This window comes from Polypterus senegalus, chromosome 14, assembly GCF_016835505.1.
Source record: "Polypterus senegalus isolate Bchr_013 chromosome 14, ASM1683550v1, whole genome shotgun sequence".
Lineage (NCBI taxonomy): Eukaryota > Metazoa > Chordata > Cladistia > Polypteriformes > Polypteridae > Polypterus > Polypterus senegalus.
The window spans coordinates 145142678-145159501 of NC_053167.1; the positions used below are offsets into that span (position 1 = coordinate 145142678).

The 16824-nt window shown below is 51.7% G+C and overlaps 2 protein-coding genes across 2 annotated transcripts; one reads left to right on the forward strand and one right to left on the reverse strand.

Moving 5' to 3' along the window:
- Positions 1 to 6120, forward strand: dhcr24 (24-dehydrocholesterol reductase). The gene is made up of 9 exons (XM_039735079.1): positions 1 to 290; positions 2208 to 2363; positions 2932 to 3037; positions 3117 to 3235; positions 3320 to 3583; positions 3672 to 3815; positions 4196 to 4393; positions 5235 to 5413; positions 5512 to 6120. The coding sequence occupies exons 1-9, from the start codon at positions 60 to 62 to the stop codon at positions 5663 to 5665; spliced, it is 1551 nt and encodes a 516-aa protein (XP_039591013.1). The 5' UTR covers positions 1 to 59; the 3' UTR covers positions 5666 to 6120.
- Positions 6121 to 6861: 741 nt separating this feature from the next.
- LOC120514603 (lymphocyte expansion molecule-like) lies at positions 6862 to 10705 on the reverse strand. The gene is made up of 10 exons (XM_039735080.1): positions 10642 to 10705; positions 10403 to 10490; positions 10142 to 10312; positions 9256 to 9378; positions 9049 to 9183; positions 8814 to 8957; positions 8430 to 8597; positions 8238 to 8351; positions 7914 to 8032; positions 6862 to 7819 (listed from the first exon to the last, which is right to left on the reverse strand). The coding sequence occupies exons 1-10, from the start codon at positions 10689 to 10691 to the stop codon at positions 7771 to 7773; spliced, it is 1161 nt and encodes a 386-aa protein (XP_039591014.1). The 5' UTR covers positions 10692 to 10705; the 3' UTR covers positions 6862 to 7770.
- Between the last annotated feature and the right edge of the window lie 6119 nt (positions 10706 to 16824).

A 16824-nucleotide genomic window follows, 5' to 3' on the forward strand; every position in this document is an offset into this window, starting at 1 on the left:
TCTTCGAGGCTCCGTCAGCGCGCAGAACTCCGGCCGCTCGCTCGCTCACTCGCTCGTTCATGGAGCCGGTGCTGTACCTGGCGGCGCTGCTCGGGCTCTTCGTGCTCTGGGTGAAGGTGAAGGGGCTCGAGTACGTGATCGTCCACCAGAGATGGATCTTCGTCTGCCTCTTCCTGCTGCCGCTGTCCGTCTTCTTCGACATCTACTACTACCTGAGAGCCTGGCTCATCTTCAAAATGTGCAGCGCGCCGAAGCTGCACGAGCAGCGGGTCCGAGACATCCAGAGGCAGGTGGGTGGCATGCGGCGAGGCTTTAGTGACAACAGGCACTCGACGGGCACTGCCGTAGGGACTCGAAGCTATCGCGTGTTTTAAAGCAACCATCGGCTTCATTATCGCGACTCTTAAGATGCTGGCGTTGAGAAGACTTCCTGCCAGTGTCCGAGAGCTGGCCAGTGCTACGGTGGTGGTCTAAGGTCCAATAGTGGACAGCAGTTCAGGGGGGTCGATAATGGGTAGTGACTCCAAGGAGAAAAAGTCAGAAGTGGGGCACATGGCATTAAATGTCCTGACAAATCTACCAGCACCAATCAGGGTGGCTTACAGAGAGCCCTCCAGAAATGGTGGTCACTTATAGCAACGTAACATCAGTTCAGCCTTCACATGACAGCTGGCTTGTTTGCTTACTGCCCATAATGCCCACTGGCACACCGGGCACCATTGTTTCCATAGCAAGAGCGTCTTTTTCCAGAAAGGGGGTGCTAGCCCTGTGCCCAACCCCCAACCTAGAGGACCCCAGCTCAGACCTCCACCCTTTGACCTGTCTGGCTTTGGGGAGGACTTCATTCCAAGGGTCACTGAGACCTGCAAACACCGTGACAAGGTGACAACAAACTGCTGTGTCACTATATGGCAGGTGGGCCACAATTAGCCACTCATTTTCTTGCTGCTCCTGCATCAAGGATACTGAGGGGACACCACCTGCTGGTCAGATCTTCCAGGACGTTACTACACCTAAGAGCAGCACCAGTTGTGTGTCACCCTCAGCTCTTTGAGCAGGTAGGACCCTTGAAAAACACGGGCACAGGAGGCCAGCTGCAGCCACGTGGCGGCCCCAGAATGAGCTTGAGGACCCCTGAGCTCCACTTTGGGGTCAAATTGTGCCACATAAGCCAACATTGTTGTTCCTGTTAAGCTCTCGTTGACTCACTGGTAGCCCCCCATTGTCCGGTGTTACCCCAATGTTGTTAAAGGGGGCTCACAGCATGAACAACTCTGCAGTAACAAATATAAACCATAAATAAGTCTGTCTGTCCGTCCCGCATGTCAGACTGGCGAGTCGACTTGTGGTCCTCGGAGCCCGCTGGCTGATCCTGCTGTAACTAAACGACTTCTCTACTGGGCAGACCCCCTTGTTTCCATGTTTCTGCACAGGTGAAGTGACTCAGTCAGGATCTCACCAATGTATTCGTTGGTTTCAGCCCTTAACACCTTAGCCTCTAGGGGGCACACTGCCTGGCATGTTCTTTGGGCACATTTGCAGTGTCAGACAGGTGGTCAGCACTGTGGCATTTACAGTGAACTCGCGAATTGTCCACCTTACAGCCAGGTGGCGCACTTGCTAGGAACTTCTCTTGGTGTTCCCTCCATGGACGTCACAAAAATGGCACAAGCTTCAGCTTCCTCTTCAAACACTAGGGGGCACACTGCCTGGCATGGTGCTTCTGCCACACAACCAGGTAGATGAGGAGTATGATGACTGCCATCCCAGTCTTTGAGATGGTGGGGCACCTCTGTTGCAGGCCATCAGACATGCCAGGCTGCTGAGCTGGCACCATTTCTCATGCTCACGTAAAGCTCATACACCTGAGATTGGTCATTTACTTTTTGTTTCGGCCACATTTTGTGTTTTTGGGGGCTTATTGCATGCCATTACACAAAATGACCTATCTGGTTGGTGCTCCTTATGCTTGCATTAATGCCACCCTTGTAGGTTTTGGAGTGTTCTGTGGGCACATCCATAGCAGGGTAAAAAGAAGTCATCCTTATAAATAGAGAATTGTAATAAGACATTAAGCTTTGTGCCACAGGGCACGGCTACTGTGCCACCTTCAAACAGTCACTTGCTTGAGTGGCTGCTGCTCTTTGTGTGATGCCCTCTGTGACCAGTGTGTGCCCATTTAATTAAGCAATCCCCTGTTTCTGCAGGTGCGGGACTGGCACGATGAAGGGAGGCAGAGGTTCATGTGCACAGGACGCCCAGGCTGGCTGACCATCTCTCTGCGTGTGGGCAAATACAAGAAAACGCACAAGAACATCCAAATCAACCTGATGGACATCCTGGATGTGGACACCGAGAGGCAGGTGAGGCCACGGCCTGTGCCCGCTGGGCAGTAAGAGCAATTCTGGACTTTCAATGAAAGAAACCGATGGCACACTTGAGACCACTAAGCTGAAACTCGGTCCACTAGAGACCAGTCCAGCTGGAACATCAGTCCCTTGGGGACCTTGAGACCACATAGGGTGGGGAGTGCAGGGGTCCTGCCAGCTGCCAGTTTGAGTCCTGTCTCCCCCGGCCACTACAAGGCAGCCGGGCAATTGGGGGATCACTGACCTCCTGCCAGCAGCTGGGAACTTCAAGCTGAACAGCAGCAGAAATGGAGGCTGGCAGGACCAGGGAGGGGCAGCTGGTTATGACAACAGCCCCCTGGGCACTGGCAGTGGGTGGGAGGAATTGTGTGTGTGTGTGTGAAGTCACTGCACACACATTGGGCTCCATTGGTGGCACTGCCACGTGCACATGTCCATGTCCATTTATGTTGTTGTCTGTGGGGCTCAACTGGTGTGTGTGTGTGTCACTGTGCCCCACCCCGTGTGTGGTCCGCAGGTGCCACATGGACCCCTACAGCTTCATCCTCTTCTGTCCGTCCAGGTTGTTCGTGCTGAGCCCCTGGTCACCATGGGCCAGGTGACCACCCTGCTGAATTCAATGGGCTGGACGCTCCCTGTGCTCCCGGAGCTGGATGACCTCACAGTGGGTGTGTATATGGGGGTCCGTGACTGGCTGGGTTTTCCAGGTGGCTGGGCATGCTGACCTCCTCTCTGTTGTCTCGCCAGGCGGGCTGATCATGGGCACCGGCATCGAGTCGTCTTCGCACGTCCACGGCCTCTTCCAGCACATCTGTGTGGCGTACGAGTTGGTCCTGGCAGACGGCAGTCTGGTCAGGTGCACGGCGGTGAGTCGGGCACCCGGGAGTTGGTCCTGATGGCCCACCTTGTCCCTCTGCTCGCTCAGGGATGATGTGTTTTGTCCACCTCAGACGGAGAACTCGGAGCTGTTCTACGCCGTGCCCTGGTCCTGTGGCACCCTCGGCTTCCTGGTGGCAGCAGAGATCAGGATCATCCCGGCCCGGAAGTTTGTGTGCCTGCGGTACGAGCCGGTCAGGGGTCTGGACAACATCTGCCAGCGCTTCTCCCAGGAGTCGGCCAACCAAGAGAACCAGTTTGTGGAGGGGCTGCTGTTCTCACTCAACGAGGCGGTCATCATGACTGGGGTCATGGTGGATGAGGCCGAGGCTGGCAAGGTATAAAGCGTCAGCTGCTTAGCGTCACCTCTGGTGGCACAACATGTGAGGTGTCCCTCCTGTGACTTGTGGCTCTAATGTCTCTCAGGTCAACCACATTGGTCATTTTCACAAGCCCTGGTTCTTCCGCCATGTCGAGTCCTTCCTGAAGGAGAGCCGTCGTGCCGTGGAGTACATCCCCCTGCGCCATTACTACCACCGGCACACCCGCAGCATCTTCTGGGAGCTTCAGGTAGTGGGCCGGGGTCGGGGGGGTGGGTCGGGGTGACAAACTTACCTACCAGAACCAGCTGCAAATGACCTGACTTGATGACCATCATCCCCAATGAGATCCACTTGATGGCCGCACGTCCCAGAATGTCCTGTCCACTGCCTGGCTGACCACTAGGGCCGGACCACTTCTCCAAGCTTTCAGAATTTACGTTTTTTCAGCAGACGTCCAGTTCTGACTGGCCATTCAGGTCAATCTGCACCACTGACAGACTTACCACCAAGATCATAGAATTCTTGACTGGACTGACCAGACTGACGATTGACCGACACGTCCTCCTCCTTCTCGATGTTCTCTCTCTGTGGCCTCTCCATTACTAATCTGTCCCTTTTGTGTCCCAGGACATCATTCCATTCGGTAACCACCTGGTCTTCCGCTACCTCTTTGGCTGGATGGTCCCCCCAAAGATCTCTCTGCTGAAGCTGACCCAGGGGGAGACCATCCGGAGGCTCTACGAGCAGCGCCACGTGGTCCAGGACATGCTGGTGCCCATGAAGTGCCTGAAGAGGTCCATCACCACCTTCCACAGCGACGTCCACGTAAGAGCCACTTGTGCCCATTCCACTCGGGATGCCTTCTTTATAAGGCTGCTATGGGGTCCACACAGGGTCACGTGACCATCCCCAAGGTGTCCTCCAGCTCTGATCCAGAGTGCCCCACACATCCCTGGCATCTCTGTGAGGCCCAAAGAGTCACAGTGAGAAACAGGAGTCTCATCTAGAGTCCCAGTGTGGCCCAGAGGGTCACAGAGGTGTCCAAAGGTGTCACCCATCCCATGGTGACTTAGGATGTCCTTGTCCGAAGTCACCATGAGGTCAGAGGGTCACATGAGGCCCCCAAATGCACAATAGGATTAACGGGGGTCTCGGCCAGTGTCACTGTAATGTTCCAGTGGTCTGACCCTAAGGGGGGCAGGTGAGATCACCAGGAGGTCCCCAAAATGCCACCCACCCATTCCCCTAAGTCACCGTGACATCCAGAGGGTTCCATGAGATTCAAAAGCTCAAAGTGAGACCAAGAAGGGCAGTATCGCCGTAGATCTCATTGCACGTCCCCTGAGGTCCAGAGGGTCACACAAGGTCTCTGAGGTGTCATTTAGCTCTCATCCTGGGTCACTGCAACATCCAGAGGGTCTTTCTGAGTTGATATCCTGAGTTGTCACTTTCAAGGCTCAGTGGTGACTGGGTGGAGGTAGCAGAGCTGAGGGTGAAGGGCACCCTGTCAAAGTGGTGCCCGTGCAGGAAGATGGGTGTGGGCATGAATGGTCAGTTAGTGGGCACAGGGTACACGAGTCCCCTGCTTTAGGGGTTCCTTCGTCATGCATGGTTGGTGCTGCTGCCCTTGGTCTGACCCCTCCATTTAGTCTCTCTTTGCTCTTAGGTATACCCACTGTGGCTGTGCCCCTTCATCCTGCGCAGTCAGCCTGGCATGGTCCATCCAAAGGGCAATGAAGACGAACTCTATGTGGACATCGGGGCCTACGGGGAGCCAAAGGCCAAGCAGTTTGAGGCGCAGGCGTCCATGAAGCAGCTGGAGAAGTTTGTGCGTGATGTTCACGGGTAAGCGCGTGTGGTGCGTGGCCAAGTGAAGTTGGTGCCGGTGCCTGCTGCCTCGGTCGGCTCTGGGCACTTTGGCTCACTGCGCCCCTCCTTTGCAGGTTCCAGATGCTCTATGCCGACGTCTACATGAACCGGCAGGAGTTCTGGGAGATGTTTGACGGCGCCCTGTACCACAAATTGAGGGCACAGCTCGGCTGTAAGGATGCCTTCCCTGAGGTCTACGATAAGATCTGCAAGTCGGCCAGGCACTGAGCACGGCGGGCACCAATGCCGGAGTCCAAGGACTGGCAAAGGACGGCTTGGAGTGATGACCTTGTTAAAGGGCTGGATGGGGACGGACTGAATGATGACCATTGGCTTATGTACTCATCACAGGGCACTTGAGTGGGCAGAGGAAGTTGGCACTGAAGAGCACCTCCAAGAATGGACTCCCGTTGTGGGACGCTGACCTTTAATAAGTGGCCTCATGTTGTGGAGGTCAGGGTCAGCATATGCGTTGTGCTGGTGTGTGTGTGTGTGTGTGTGTGTGTCTCTGTGAGTGTCATGACACTTTGTTACTCATCACGCTTTAAGTGGAAGGATAGTCGGGCATTTGTGGCTTCTGTGTGGACTGCCCCCTGTGGCACTGCTGGCACACTGACCCGGTGGCAGGCAGAATTCCAAAGAATGTTGGTTTGGCGGTCAATAAACTGCAACCACGACGGGTGCCTGCTTCTCCGTGCCTCTTGTGTGTAGACCTCCAAAGCAACTTACAAATGACAATTCCAAAATGCACTTGTGTCCACCCACTGGCAGCTGAAGAATCACACTGGGGGTCTGGTGACCTCATGATGTAATACAGTATAGCGCCTTTCACTCCCAGGGCACTTTACGTGAACATCTGAACCGTCTCCGTATTTCTAGAGTGTGACCCCTGGCACATTCCGCTTTACCCTGGGGTAACCAATATAGCGCCTTTCGTGCTGTGCATCGCCTTAACCCTCAACGGTCTTACACAGTGGTGACCATAAACCTGGTGATCCCTTATAGCGCCTTTCAAAGGCCCTCAACAGCTGCCGCCATGACAGGCTACTGTGTAAATCGAGCCTAGGCAGGTAAAGGTGGTCCACGCTGAACATACAGCATGTAGACTCGGGTGAAAGACGCTATATAAGACTACAAGGGCTGATCGCTGGCAGCAGCTCCATTATTGGTGATCTACTTTACAGCAGAAATAAGCAAAAGGCGCTATAAAAAATCACAGGGCTGAGTGCTTACCAGCAAACACTAGCATACAGTAAAGGCGCTATATAAATAAAATGTATTATTAAAAGGCACTATATTAGGTCACTTGATGGCAGCACAGCACCTATAAAGGTTCTTATGGCAGTCAGTGTTGAAAGGCGCTATATTTCATCACCCCTGCAAAGAGCTTTTATTATATACTCGGTAATAAAGAGTATTAACAGTCACAATGCAAAGGCGCTATATTCACTCAGTTGGTGGTAGCTCCTACAAGTACCCTTACGGTGATATTCAGATTTTAAAGGCGCTATATTAGGTCACTTGCTGTAAACCAGTCACAAAGAGCCTTAGCATATTGTCATTATTTCAAGACATTGATATTCAGTAATAAAAGGCGCTATATTAGGTCACCTGGTAGCAACACCTCTAAAGAGCCAATGAGATCACTGCTTTCGTAGCTCACTCTTTTACACAAGTAGATGAATCTCTTCAGGGTCACACCAGCTGCTGCCAGTGTGGCTTGGTGACCTTATATGGCTCTTTTCACAAAGCTTCTTACTGCTGCTGCCATGGCTTTCATCTTCCTGCTGTCCGTTGTGAGACCAGGCAGGAAGTCGCAGAGGCACTTGGAGGTGTGGACATCAATATAGCGCCTTTCAACTCTCCCTCGCGAGTGAGCCTTCACCGTCAGTTCTGCACTTTAGCCACTAGAGGGCCCCCTCATGCCAGGGGCTAATGAAAGGCCGGACAGACGATAAGATGGTGCGTCACCTCCGGTCCGGGGGTCCGTCCAGTGGTCCACACACACCACGCCAGTACTGGACACACGGAATCACCAAAAGAGATGAAGAATTCAAGAGGACGCGGCACAGAGGTAGTCAGTGAAAATGCGATAATGACACATGAAAGGAGCAGATGACAACATGAGTGACTGTCCAGTGTGAGGGCAGGAGACCCCCCACAACACCCGATCAGCTGACATAAGTGTAAGCTGCCCTCTGCTGGCCACTTTAGGACAGTGCCATTTCTTTCCTTCATTGTGATGTTGGTGGGTGCCCGATGCCAGCAGTGTTTCACATTCCCATGATGGCCAGGCCTAGGAGTCAGTGGGGTCAGTCGCAGTGGGGTGGTCTTCATTCCAGTTTCTGCTCACCCTGAAGTTTGGCAGAGCGTAGGCGCTCCCTGTGGAGAAAGTGGAAACAGAGGTTTAGAGGTGGGCAGTGGGCACCATGCCGGGGTTGGGCAGCCCATGTGGGGCAGGTGCCCATCTACTTACATCAGGTGTTTGTCTCGCTGCAGGTCACTCAGGTAGCGTTGAGTCTTGGAGTGAAACGCAGATCGATAGTCAATCGCTGTGCCCAGCCTGCTGATGTCATAGCGCCCCACGCCAGGACCCTGAAACCACAGAGCATAAGGGAAAGCTGTTTGACAGGGTGCCCCCCACAAGGCACCTAACAGTCTGCCACGTGTCCTGTGCCACCCAGGTTTTCTTCAGCCGAGTCCTGCACCCCTGGTGCCCCACATCTCTAAAATAGGATGCCACTCACTTCTCTTGGGTATATAGCGCCTTTCTGAGTAAATAAGGGTGGCTGACACTCACCTGGCTTTCTGTCTTGTTGCTGGCACGGGCACTGGACGACATGAAGGGTGGCGCCGAGTGGTTCTCCGGCCTGGTTAACAGTTTGACGTCATAGCAGCCGGGGCCCAGCCAGTCCTGCCAAGACAAAAAGAGACCCACGTGAACCTCAGCCCTGTCTGCCAGCTGGAGAGAGGCAGTGGGCACACAACTGACCACTGTCGGGTGCTGGTGGGAGAGAGTGGTGCAGCCAATCCGGTCAGTACAGACGGCGGGGTACTGAGGAAGGGTCCCAAACACACCGTGCTTATATCTTTCTTTGTTGTCCAGCAGTTCCACAAAGTTCTTGATCTTGTATTCCCCGGGATTGGCACGCGAACCCACCTGTGGGCAGTGAGAACGGGGAGATGCCCATTAGCCATGACTGTGACACATCCCAGGTCAGAGAAGTGGACATCTGTGAGACCCTCTTAGTGACTCATTCAGGGCCATAAAGAACATAACTCAGTGGTCAGAAGAAGGCCACATTCCTCTGGTGCCATTCTTTTCATGCCATGTGCTGCCAATCTGTCTCAGGAGTTTAGAGAGTAGACACCTTACCGGCTCACAGAAGTACCCGCAGGTCACTGGCCGACTCCGGGACCCGGTGAACACATCATAGGGACCCCTGTTGCTGACGGTGCGGCTCAGGAGAAGTTCGATCGAGTCTTTCAGGTTGTAGGTGCCCGGGCCCAGGTGGCAGCCCTGCCAAGGGGAAAAGTCACCAGTCACTTTAGGGAAAGCCTCACTAACTCAGCTGGTAGAGGGGCACACACTAAGTGGGTTAAACACTCGCCACTGGCAGGAGCTCTCGGCCCGAGGAAGAGCTGCCCTCAAATCGGTGATTCTGCCGCTTCTGCCGCTGGGTCTCCTCCACTGCTGCCCACGGGATGCCACCTTCACCGTAGCTGCCTGGGCCTGGAGTGTTGGTCTACAGGAAAGGATGCCCAGTTAAGTGCAGCCCAGAACACACAGGGTACCTGCTCTGTCACATCTTACCCACCTCGCTCGTCTTCTTGAACCTGCGCTCTCGGGTCTCGCACACTCCTCGGACGCTGGACGGGCGCTGGTCCCGCAGCTCCATGAAGTCCTGGATCTTGTAGCTCCCAGGGCCCACCTTGGATTTCTGGAGCAGAGGAGATGGAGAGTTGAGGCTGAATGGTGACCTCCTAGCAAGAGCCATATGGGCATCTCTTCTCATCCTGCTGCCAGGGCACTCGTGCCAGGCCAAGTCATCCAAACCCCATTCTCAAGGTGGTAGCCAATGAAAAGTGTGTCAGTGCCAGTGATGGGCACAGCTTTATGTTTGAGAAATATTTGAACAATTTAACCTGTGCCATCTGGTTCTGAATAACAGCTGGCAGATGACCCCTGTTTGCTGCCATGCTCATGTGTGCCCACCTAAAAAGTGAGAATAAAGTGGCACCCTTGTGAGATGAAGGAGACCCCCAACTTCACCAGCAGCTGCCAAGCTATGCACTGTCCAAGCCTCGTGGTGCCAGCTGCTGAGCCAGTGGAGTGCCAGGCTCATAAAGGGTGTGTGCCATAAGCACCAATTAACACACGATGGGAAGTGTGGTCAAAAATTAAAAAAATTTAAAAGACGTAACAAGGCACATCAATTGTGAAAAGAAACCCACCATTGTGGGAAGAGAAAAAAGCAAAGGGGGTCTCCAAGTCCCCTTACCAAGCATGTGGTGGCTGCCAATTGGTTAATGTTGGCACTGGATGCCCCCCTATTCCAGGATGAAGAGAGTTCTAGAAACATTCCATTGTAAAACAAGATATAAAATTTGAACACAATTTAGACCTGGCACCACACTGACGCCCCCTAATGCCGCCCCTGGGCCAATATCCCACTTGAAGGTGGCACAAGTCAGCCCACTCACCAAAAACTGCTTGTTCTTCCATGCCTCCCTGTACAGCAACTGGGGCATCTTTGCCAGGCGGGACGTTTCCAGCTGACGCTTCCAGCCGGGTCCTTGAGCCCGCCGTGCCACGGCCTTGGAGCTGAAGTCCCCTGTGTCAACATTGTAAGTGCCCGGTCCCAGTCTCCGCTCCTGTGGGTAACACCATTAATCTGATTTAGAGCACTGCGGTGGCGCCCTGCTGGCCCCCCCATGATTTGACCCTAGAATGAGCCCCCTCACCTCCTCGCTGTTGGCCCTCTTGCAGTAGGGGACTTGAGTGTAGCCGCCAGGCGTCTTGCAGTTGGGATGGACCCCCGACACATCAAATCTGTGGTTAGCAAAGGGACAGGTAAGGCACAACCCCCTTTAGCATTAAGAAACAAACATGTCTGTCAGCTGTGAGCGCCTGAGCTTTCAGGCCGAGGGAATCGTCAAGGGGCACAACACGCCCCCCAAACACGAAACCCCAGCCCCCCTACCTGGCCGACTGGATCCCGAACGGCGCGCCGCTGAACTTCTTCGTGGCCATCGTGCGATCGAAGGTGTGCTGGGGGAAGAATCAGCTGAGCGATGTAGTCATGGCAACCGGGACGCTTCCGTCTTGCTGCCCTTTCGACCTTCAGCCGCGTGACCATAGCAACCAAGAGCCTGGCCTTCGCGTGCGCGTGCGCAGCCCCGACTACCAGTGGCAGTGCATGCGAAAGGCGGGTGGGGTTCACCTGACCCGCTATTGGACGTCGTTGATTGGATGATAAGTTTGGGCTGCATCACGTGTTGCGATAGCGAGTGAATTGAGTAAGGTGGGTGACCAGACGACAGCCCCGTTATCATGACTAATAAATGGAATGTAACACTTGTCCCGTTTTTAATTTGGCTGGTCATTTAATAAACACGCACGAACCTCCAAGGGGGAAAGCCCCCCAGCCACTCCGAACACCCACCCACCCACAATAAGTTGTGACCCGCTTTATCAACCTGGAGCAGAAAGAGGGGCGGTCCGTGACACGCAGTGGTGACCTGTGCATTGCGCATGCGAACGTGCAGTGTGGGATGCGGCCACGAACATTACGGACACACATCGCGCTCCGGCTTATACAGCGCCTTTCCTGTCTCGTCATCGCCGCAACTGGTGTGTACGGAATTAGTTGCAAGAGTGACAAACGACGAGCACGAGGTGGCGGATGACTTCGCGTTCCTCAGTGTGCACCGACTTTCGAATTCCACTAAACTGCGGAGTCCTGGGTTCAAATCTCGGCCGTCGATGGTCTTTGTGAGCTGCTGCTGCTGCGTTTTAAATCAACTGACGAAGGCGCCCTGCGATAAGTTGGCGTCACCATTGGGGTTCGATCCTGCCCCGTGTCTGATGCTGTAGAAATCGGCTTTGCATCTCCTCCACCCTAAAAGAGATTAGGTGGACTTGACCGTTGATGGATGGACGGACGGACGGTGAAGTCAGAAAATCGGCATCAAACACACAACTCAATGCACGTGTGTTTTCATTGTATCAAGGTGCAGCTGATATGAAGAATGCAAGATGAACACTTAGATATGTCGGGGTTCAAAAGTGCCACCTGGCTGTCACCCGGCACCGCAGGCGCGAGTGAGCCGTGGGACGCGCTCTGTAGGACGGGGTCAGTGATCATTTGGGGACAATGAAAGGGACAGTGGGCAGGCGGCCGGCAGGGAAGAATCTGTTGAGGGGCGTCTGAAATTCAGAGGTGGTCGCCTTCTGAAACTCGACTTTCACTTTCAGTCCCAATAAGCAACGAACGACTGCCGCTAAAATTCTAAAATCAGACATCGAATTGCTTCACTTCTGACTTCTTACTCACCCTCTTAATAAACTCTGAGAAATGACCGCCAAAGATTATTGGACATCTCGTGACTTGTCGCTTTTGGTGTCACCTGGCGGTCACTCCGGTTTATCTGACCACTGGCGAAGTCACCGCTCCCTACTGGAGTGAATCACACAGGTGTAAAAGTGCTCAGAAAGTCGCCCGACCCCCATCACACGCCCATATGTACCGCGCCATAGCCCCCTTTTAGCCACTGGTGCTGGTGGTCTCAGTCTTTCATTGGTCATCATTTAAGTGATGACGTCACCGCATGTGCGCTGCTTCGGAAATAAATACCAAGCCGGTTTGATTTTGTCTTCAGTCGTTGGGGGGCTCTGAGCGCAGGAGAGTGACCACCAGTGAGTGCCCACCCAGAAGAAAAAGGCATAGACTGCAGCGACGAAGAATAAGGAGCACAGGGGGCTCATCTGTCTGATGTCTTGTGTGCCATGACAGAATGAAAAAGGACAAAAGGGGAAGAGATTATCCTTTATATAGCGCCTTTCATATCTATCTATCTATTATATAGTGCCTTTCTATCTGTCACATAGTGCCTTACATGTCCTTTTATTTATATAGCGCCTTTCATATCTATCTATCTATCTATCTATCTATTATAGTGTCTTTCTCTCTGTCACATAGTGCCTTACATGTCCTTTTATTTATATAGCGCCTTTCATATCTATCTATCTATTATAGTGCCTTTCTATCTGTCACATAGTGCCTTACATGTCCTTTTATTTATATAGCGCCTTTCATATCTATCTATCTATTATAGTGCCTTTCTATCTGTCACATAGTGCCTTACATGTCCTTTTATTTATATAGCGCCTTTCATATCTATCTATCTATTATAGTGCCTTTCTATCTGTCACATAGTGCCTTACATGTCCTTTTATTTATATAGCGCCTTTCATATCTATCTATCTATCTATCTATCTATTATAGTGCCTTTCTATCTGTCACATAGTGCCTTACATGTCCTTTTATTCATATAGTGCCTTTCCTATCCTCTGTGTATCTCTCTATGTAAGGCCGATGTCACATTGCACAACTTCTAGCCGTTGGGTATGTCAGGCTTGCCGACTGAAGTTGCTGATCTCGTCACTGGACTGCGTGAATTCACACCTTCAGTAAACTGAGTCAGTCTGTGTGACAGTGAGGACTTGTAACACTGAATGTTGATGCCACTCACCTGAGCTTGGTGACCCGTGCTGGCTTTGGCATTTAATTCAATGAGAGCAGAGCTTCTGCACAAGCAGCATCTCAGTGCCACACATATCTGGACCTCTGAGCACAGCGCCCAAACCCCCCCAGCCATCCCCCATGGCTGTGTTCTGTCACCTAGATGGACTCATCTATTAAACTGCTGATGGCGCCACACTGACTGGCCTGATCACAGACCGGGATGAAGTGCCATATCGGGAGGCGGTGGACAAGATAAATTCTCTGGAATGAGGACAGTAGAAGTTGTAGTGGATTTTAGAAGACCCTCCTCAGCTCCTGCTCCCCTAGTTATTAATGGTGCCATTTTTGACATTTATTGGCACCCAGTTGTCACTCACAGCCTGAACTGCCATGGAGACAGAACTGGTCCTGCCCCGTCCTGCCAAACACAAACTGGGCGGCGGATGCTTTTTCCCTTTTACCTTAGAAGGTTTCAGCTGTCCCCGTCAGTGGTGGTCGTGGAATGCGTCCTCACTTTTCACCATGCAGGACATTGCGTGTGTTTAGTGAAATTCTTCATCCTCGGTTAACTTCAGCACTCGGGCTCAAAAGGTCCGTTAGACTTCAGAAGTTTTTACAGAGTAAGAAATTCATTTTACTGAGATGTTTCGGCACTCGGCCCCCTACTGGAGTCAGGGATCTGCCGGCCATACTTTGTGGGGACAAAGCCGTCAAAGTTAAGAATGTACTGGAGCATCCTCGGCATGTCGCTGATGTAGAGGGGTCCGTATATGGGACCCCCGGATTGTCGTGTCTGAGGTCGCCTGAGGTGATCAGTGGCACTTCTCACTTCAAGAGCAGAGGCGACCTCAGGGTCCTCATTCCAGAATGATTTCATCTGACGTTAAACAAAAGGCAATACGACGGAAGAGCTTTAAAAACTAAAGACAAAGAAAGGAAAAGAAAACTGAGTTCTGTGACAATTTCTCCCTTTTTGTGCACTCAGAAGACGTGCAGGAGGTCTCACCTGCATCGGCAGACAAGGCCACCAAGCTTAAGGTTGACTCTTCATCTTCTTCATCGTCAACCCCTATGATGAAGATTCGCTCTGAATGAAACTCCCCTGCAGCTTTTTAACAGACGTTCGCGGCACATCATCGTTATTACACCGATCGGCATGGCGATAACCCCGGACTAAGGGCCCCTCCAGTCGTGCAGGTGACACGTGTGACCAAGTGGGGAGATGCTGCTCGTTGTCTTCTCCTTTTCAGATCCTCTTTGTGAGCACAAAGGCGTGCACTGCGGCTGCACGGGGTCTGAGAACTGATGAAAGGGCAGAGCCCTCCGGAGACGAGCCCGAGTGGAGTCGCCGCTGGACCCGCAGGTTCCTATGTAGCCTTCAGAAAAGAACAACTCGGCTCCATTTTAGGGACTTGTGCTTCCCAACGTAGAAGACAGCCGGGGAGTGCGCACATCGTCTCGTATTTAATAATAACGATGATGCATTTTATTTATATAGCGCCTTTCCCACGCTCAAGGCAATTGCAGGAGTGAGAAGCGATTCGGTGTGTCGGAGACCCCCAGGTGATTCTTTTTTGTTCGTAAGGTTCATTAAGCTATTCAGAAATATGTCGGTTATATTTAACATACTAACTACAGCGAAAGCCGTCTAGCTGTTATATAGCACCTTTGTATCCAGCAGGGGTCGCATGTTCCCTGCGAAGAGGTTTGTTGGAGATGGTAGCCTTTAATATACCACTAATATACAGGGTGGTCCAGATCTAATTATGCAAATTTCATTACGCTATAACTTATTAAGTTTAGAGGATTCACAAAAAGATTTTTTTTTTTTTGTTGCCGATAGATGGCAGCACTTGCCCTGCATTCCAAAATGACGGGGAGACGGTTGTCAGTCGAACAGCGGGTGCGATGTGTTCGCCTTTTCATAATTGCATAATTAGATCTGGACCACCCTGTACATAAAACTCTATCAGATAAAGAACTGTATCATTCCCTAGTGGTATGGCGGAGATTCTAAAAGGAAGAAAGAATCAGTAACACTAAAGGCCGATGTCTACATCTTAGCTTCAGTTTAGCGCTCACAATTAGACAATAATCAAAGCGGAGCTCGACTCGACCAAGTGTGAGGCAGCGGAGATTTCCTGCGATCGGCGTTTGTCCGGACAGACAGCGCGTGGGAAAGCATTGCGTCCTGGCACGGGCAGAAACGGCGTCTACCATCCGTCCGTAGGTGGGCAGTGGAGGTTCATGCAGCTGTTTGATTTTTATACCCATGAAGGTCCAAACATGTGTAACAGGTGTGTAAAATAATAAGTTTAGTTGTCTGGAGCCCGATAACCTTCATTGTGTTGTATGTGTCCCAATTGTATTTCCCTACGCCGTTTATTGTGTTGTGTTACGTCATCAGTGTGCGCCTCTCCCGGTAGTCGCTGTGTTATTGTGAGAGGAGGTAAGCGCGCTGTATAGTAGAATTCATTAAATTAATACATTGTTTGACTTCAATTATTTTTGTATGTGACAGTAATTGTAATATGATTTTTGTAGTATGCAGTTGTTGTTTTGGAATGTTTTGAATACTTTTCTATTAATTTTGTTTGTTGTTTTCCACGTTTTTTTTAAAGCATCACAGAGCTGAATTGTCACTTTTTATGACTGTTAATGAAAAAGAGAAAACATGAAGAACTAAAGGGTGTTTGCATTGCTCCCTCGTGGCGGTTTGTACGCCGACTCCAAGGCCATAACGGAGCAGTACGGCGCGTGCGGTGGGCACCGGTTACGCATGCGCAGTGACAATGGCACAGGCACAACGGCTTTAGTGAATGCGGAGGTCTCGTGCCTGGGAACCCTTGAAATAGCAGTGGACCCTGGGGACCCCCGCCAAACAACCTCGTGCCACCTGCCTCGTCTTTGTTCTGGCAGCTGTCCTCCCTAAAGACGTCAGGTGTCAATCAGACAGAATGAAGTCAACGTTACAGTGACGTCACAACCTTGTATAGCGCCTTGACTCTCACTCTATCAGTTATGTCTCTTTAAACTGGTGTCTTCATCATGCACTGGTTACGGTGACACACACATCTGCACCTTACGTGTTAACGTTTCTAACAGTGTCCAGAAATATTTAATTATCAAGTCAATTTAGATAGAAATAATAATAGAAGTGAAGTCTTCCATTGTGTGCGTCCGTCTGCTCTCATTGTGCCCTTTTGTGATTTCTAACATCACTTTATCAGGCTGGGCTCTCGCATACACAGGGCCATTTTAGTTTACTTTGAAAAGGCACACATTTCTCATGACATAAAGGAGAGACGAGTAAAAGAAATCCGGTAAACCTATCAATGACTGCCAACAGTATGAATGTCGGTCTGGCTGCACGTCGGATCTTTCTGGTGAGTAGCTGAGAACATAAGTGCTGCTCCACTTGTTATCTGTCACCCATCCCTTCAGCTCCAGTTGTTGCAGTTTTACTAATGATATTCATTTATTTATGTAAGAGTAAAATCAAATTTCGGGGGGCATGGTGGCACAGTAGGTAGCGCTGCTGCCTTACAGTAAGGAGACCCGTCTGGTTTCGCTTCCCGGGTCCTCCCTGCGTGGAGTTTGCGTTTCCTCCCACAGTCCAAAGACATGCAGGTTAGGTGC

What these genes read in the sequence shown, in the direction of transcription:
- dhcr24 (XM_039735079.1), top strand. Translation starts at nt 60, where the DNA reads ATGGAGCCGGTGCTGTACCTGGCGGCGCTGCTCGGGCTCTTCGTGCTC. An exon ending in ATGAGGCCGAGGCTGGCAAG is followed by an intron (nt 3,584 to 3,671) that starts GTATAAAGCGTC and finishes AATGTCTCTCAG; the next exon opens with GTCAACCACATTGGTCATTT. An exon ending in GCATCTTCTGGGAGCTTCAG is followed by an intron (nt 3,816 to 4,195) that starts GTAGTGGGCCGG and finishes TTTGTGTCCCAG; the next exon opens with GACATCATTCCATTCGGTAA.
- LOC120514603 (XM_039735080.1), bottom strand. Translation starts at nt 10,691, where the DNA reads ATGGCCACGAAGAAGTTCAGCGGCGCGCCGTTCGGGATCCAGTCGGCC. An exon ending in TTCGGGATCCAGTCGGCCAG is followed by an intron (nt 10,491 to 10,641) that starts GTAGGGGGGCTG and finishes TGCTAACCACAG; the next exon opens with ATTTGATGTGTCGGGGGTCC. An exon ending in CAGCGAGACAAACACCTGAT is followed by an intron (nt 7,820 to 7,913) that starts GTAAGTAGATGG and finishes CTTTCTCCACAG; the next exon opens with GGAGCGCCTACGCTCTGCCA.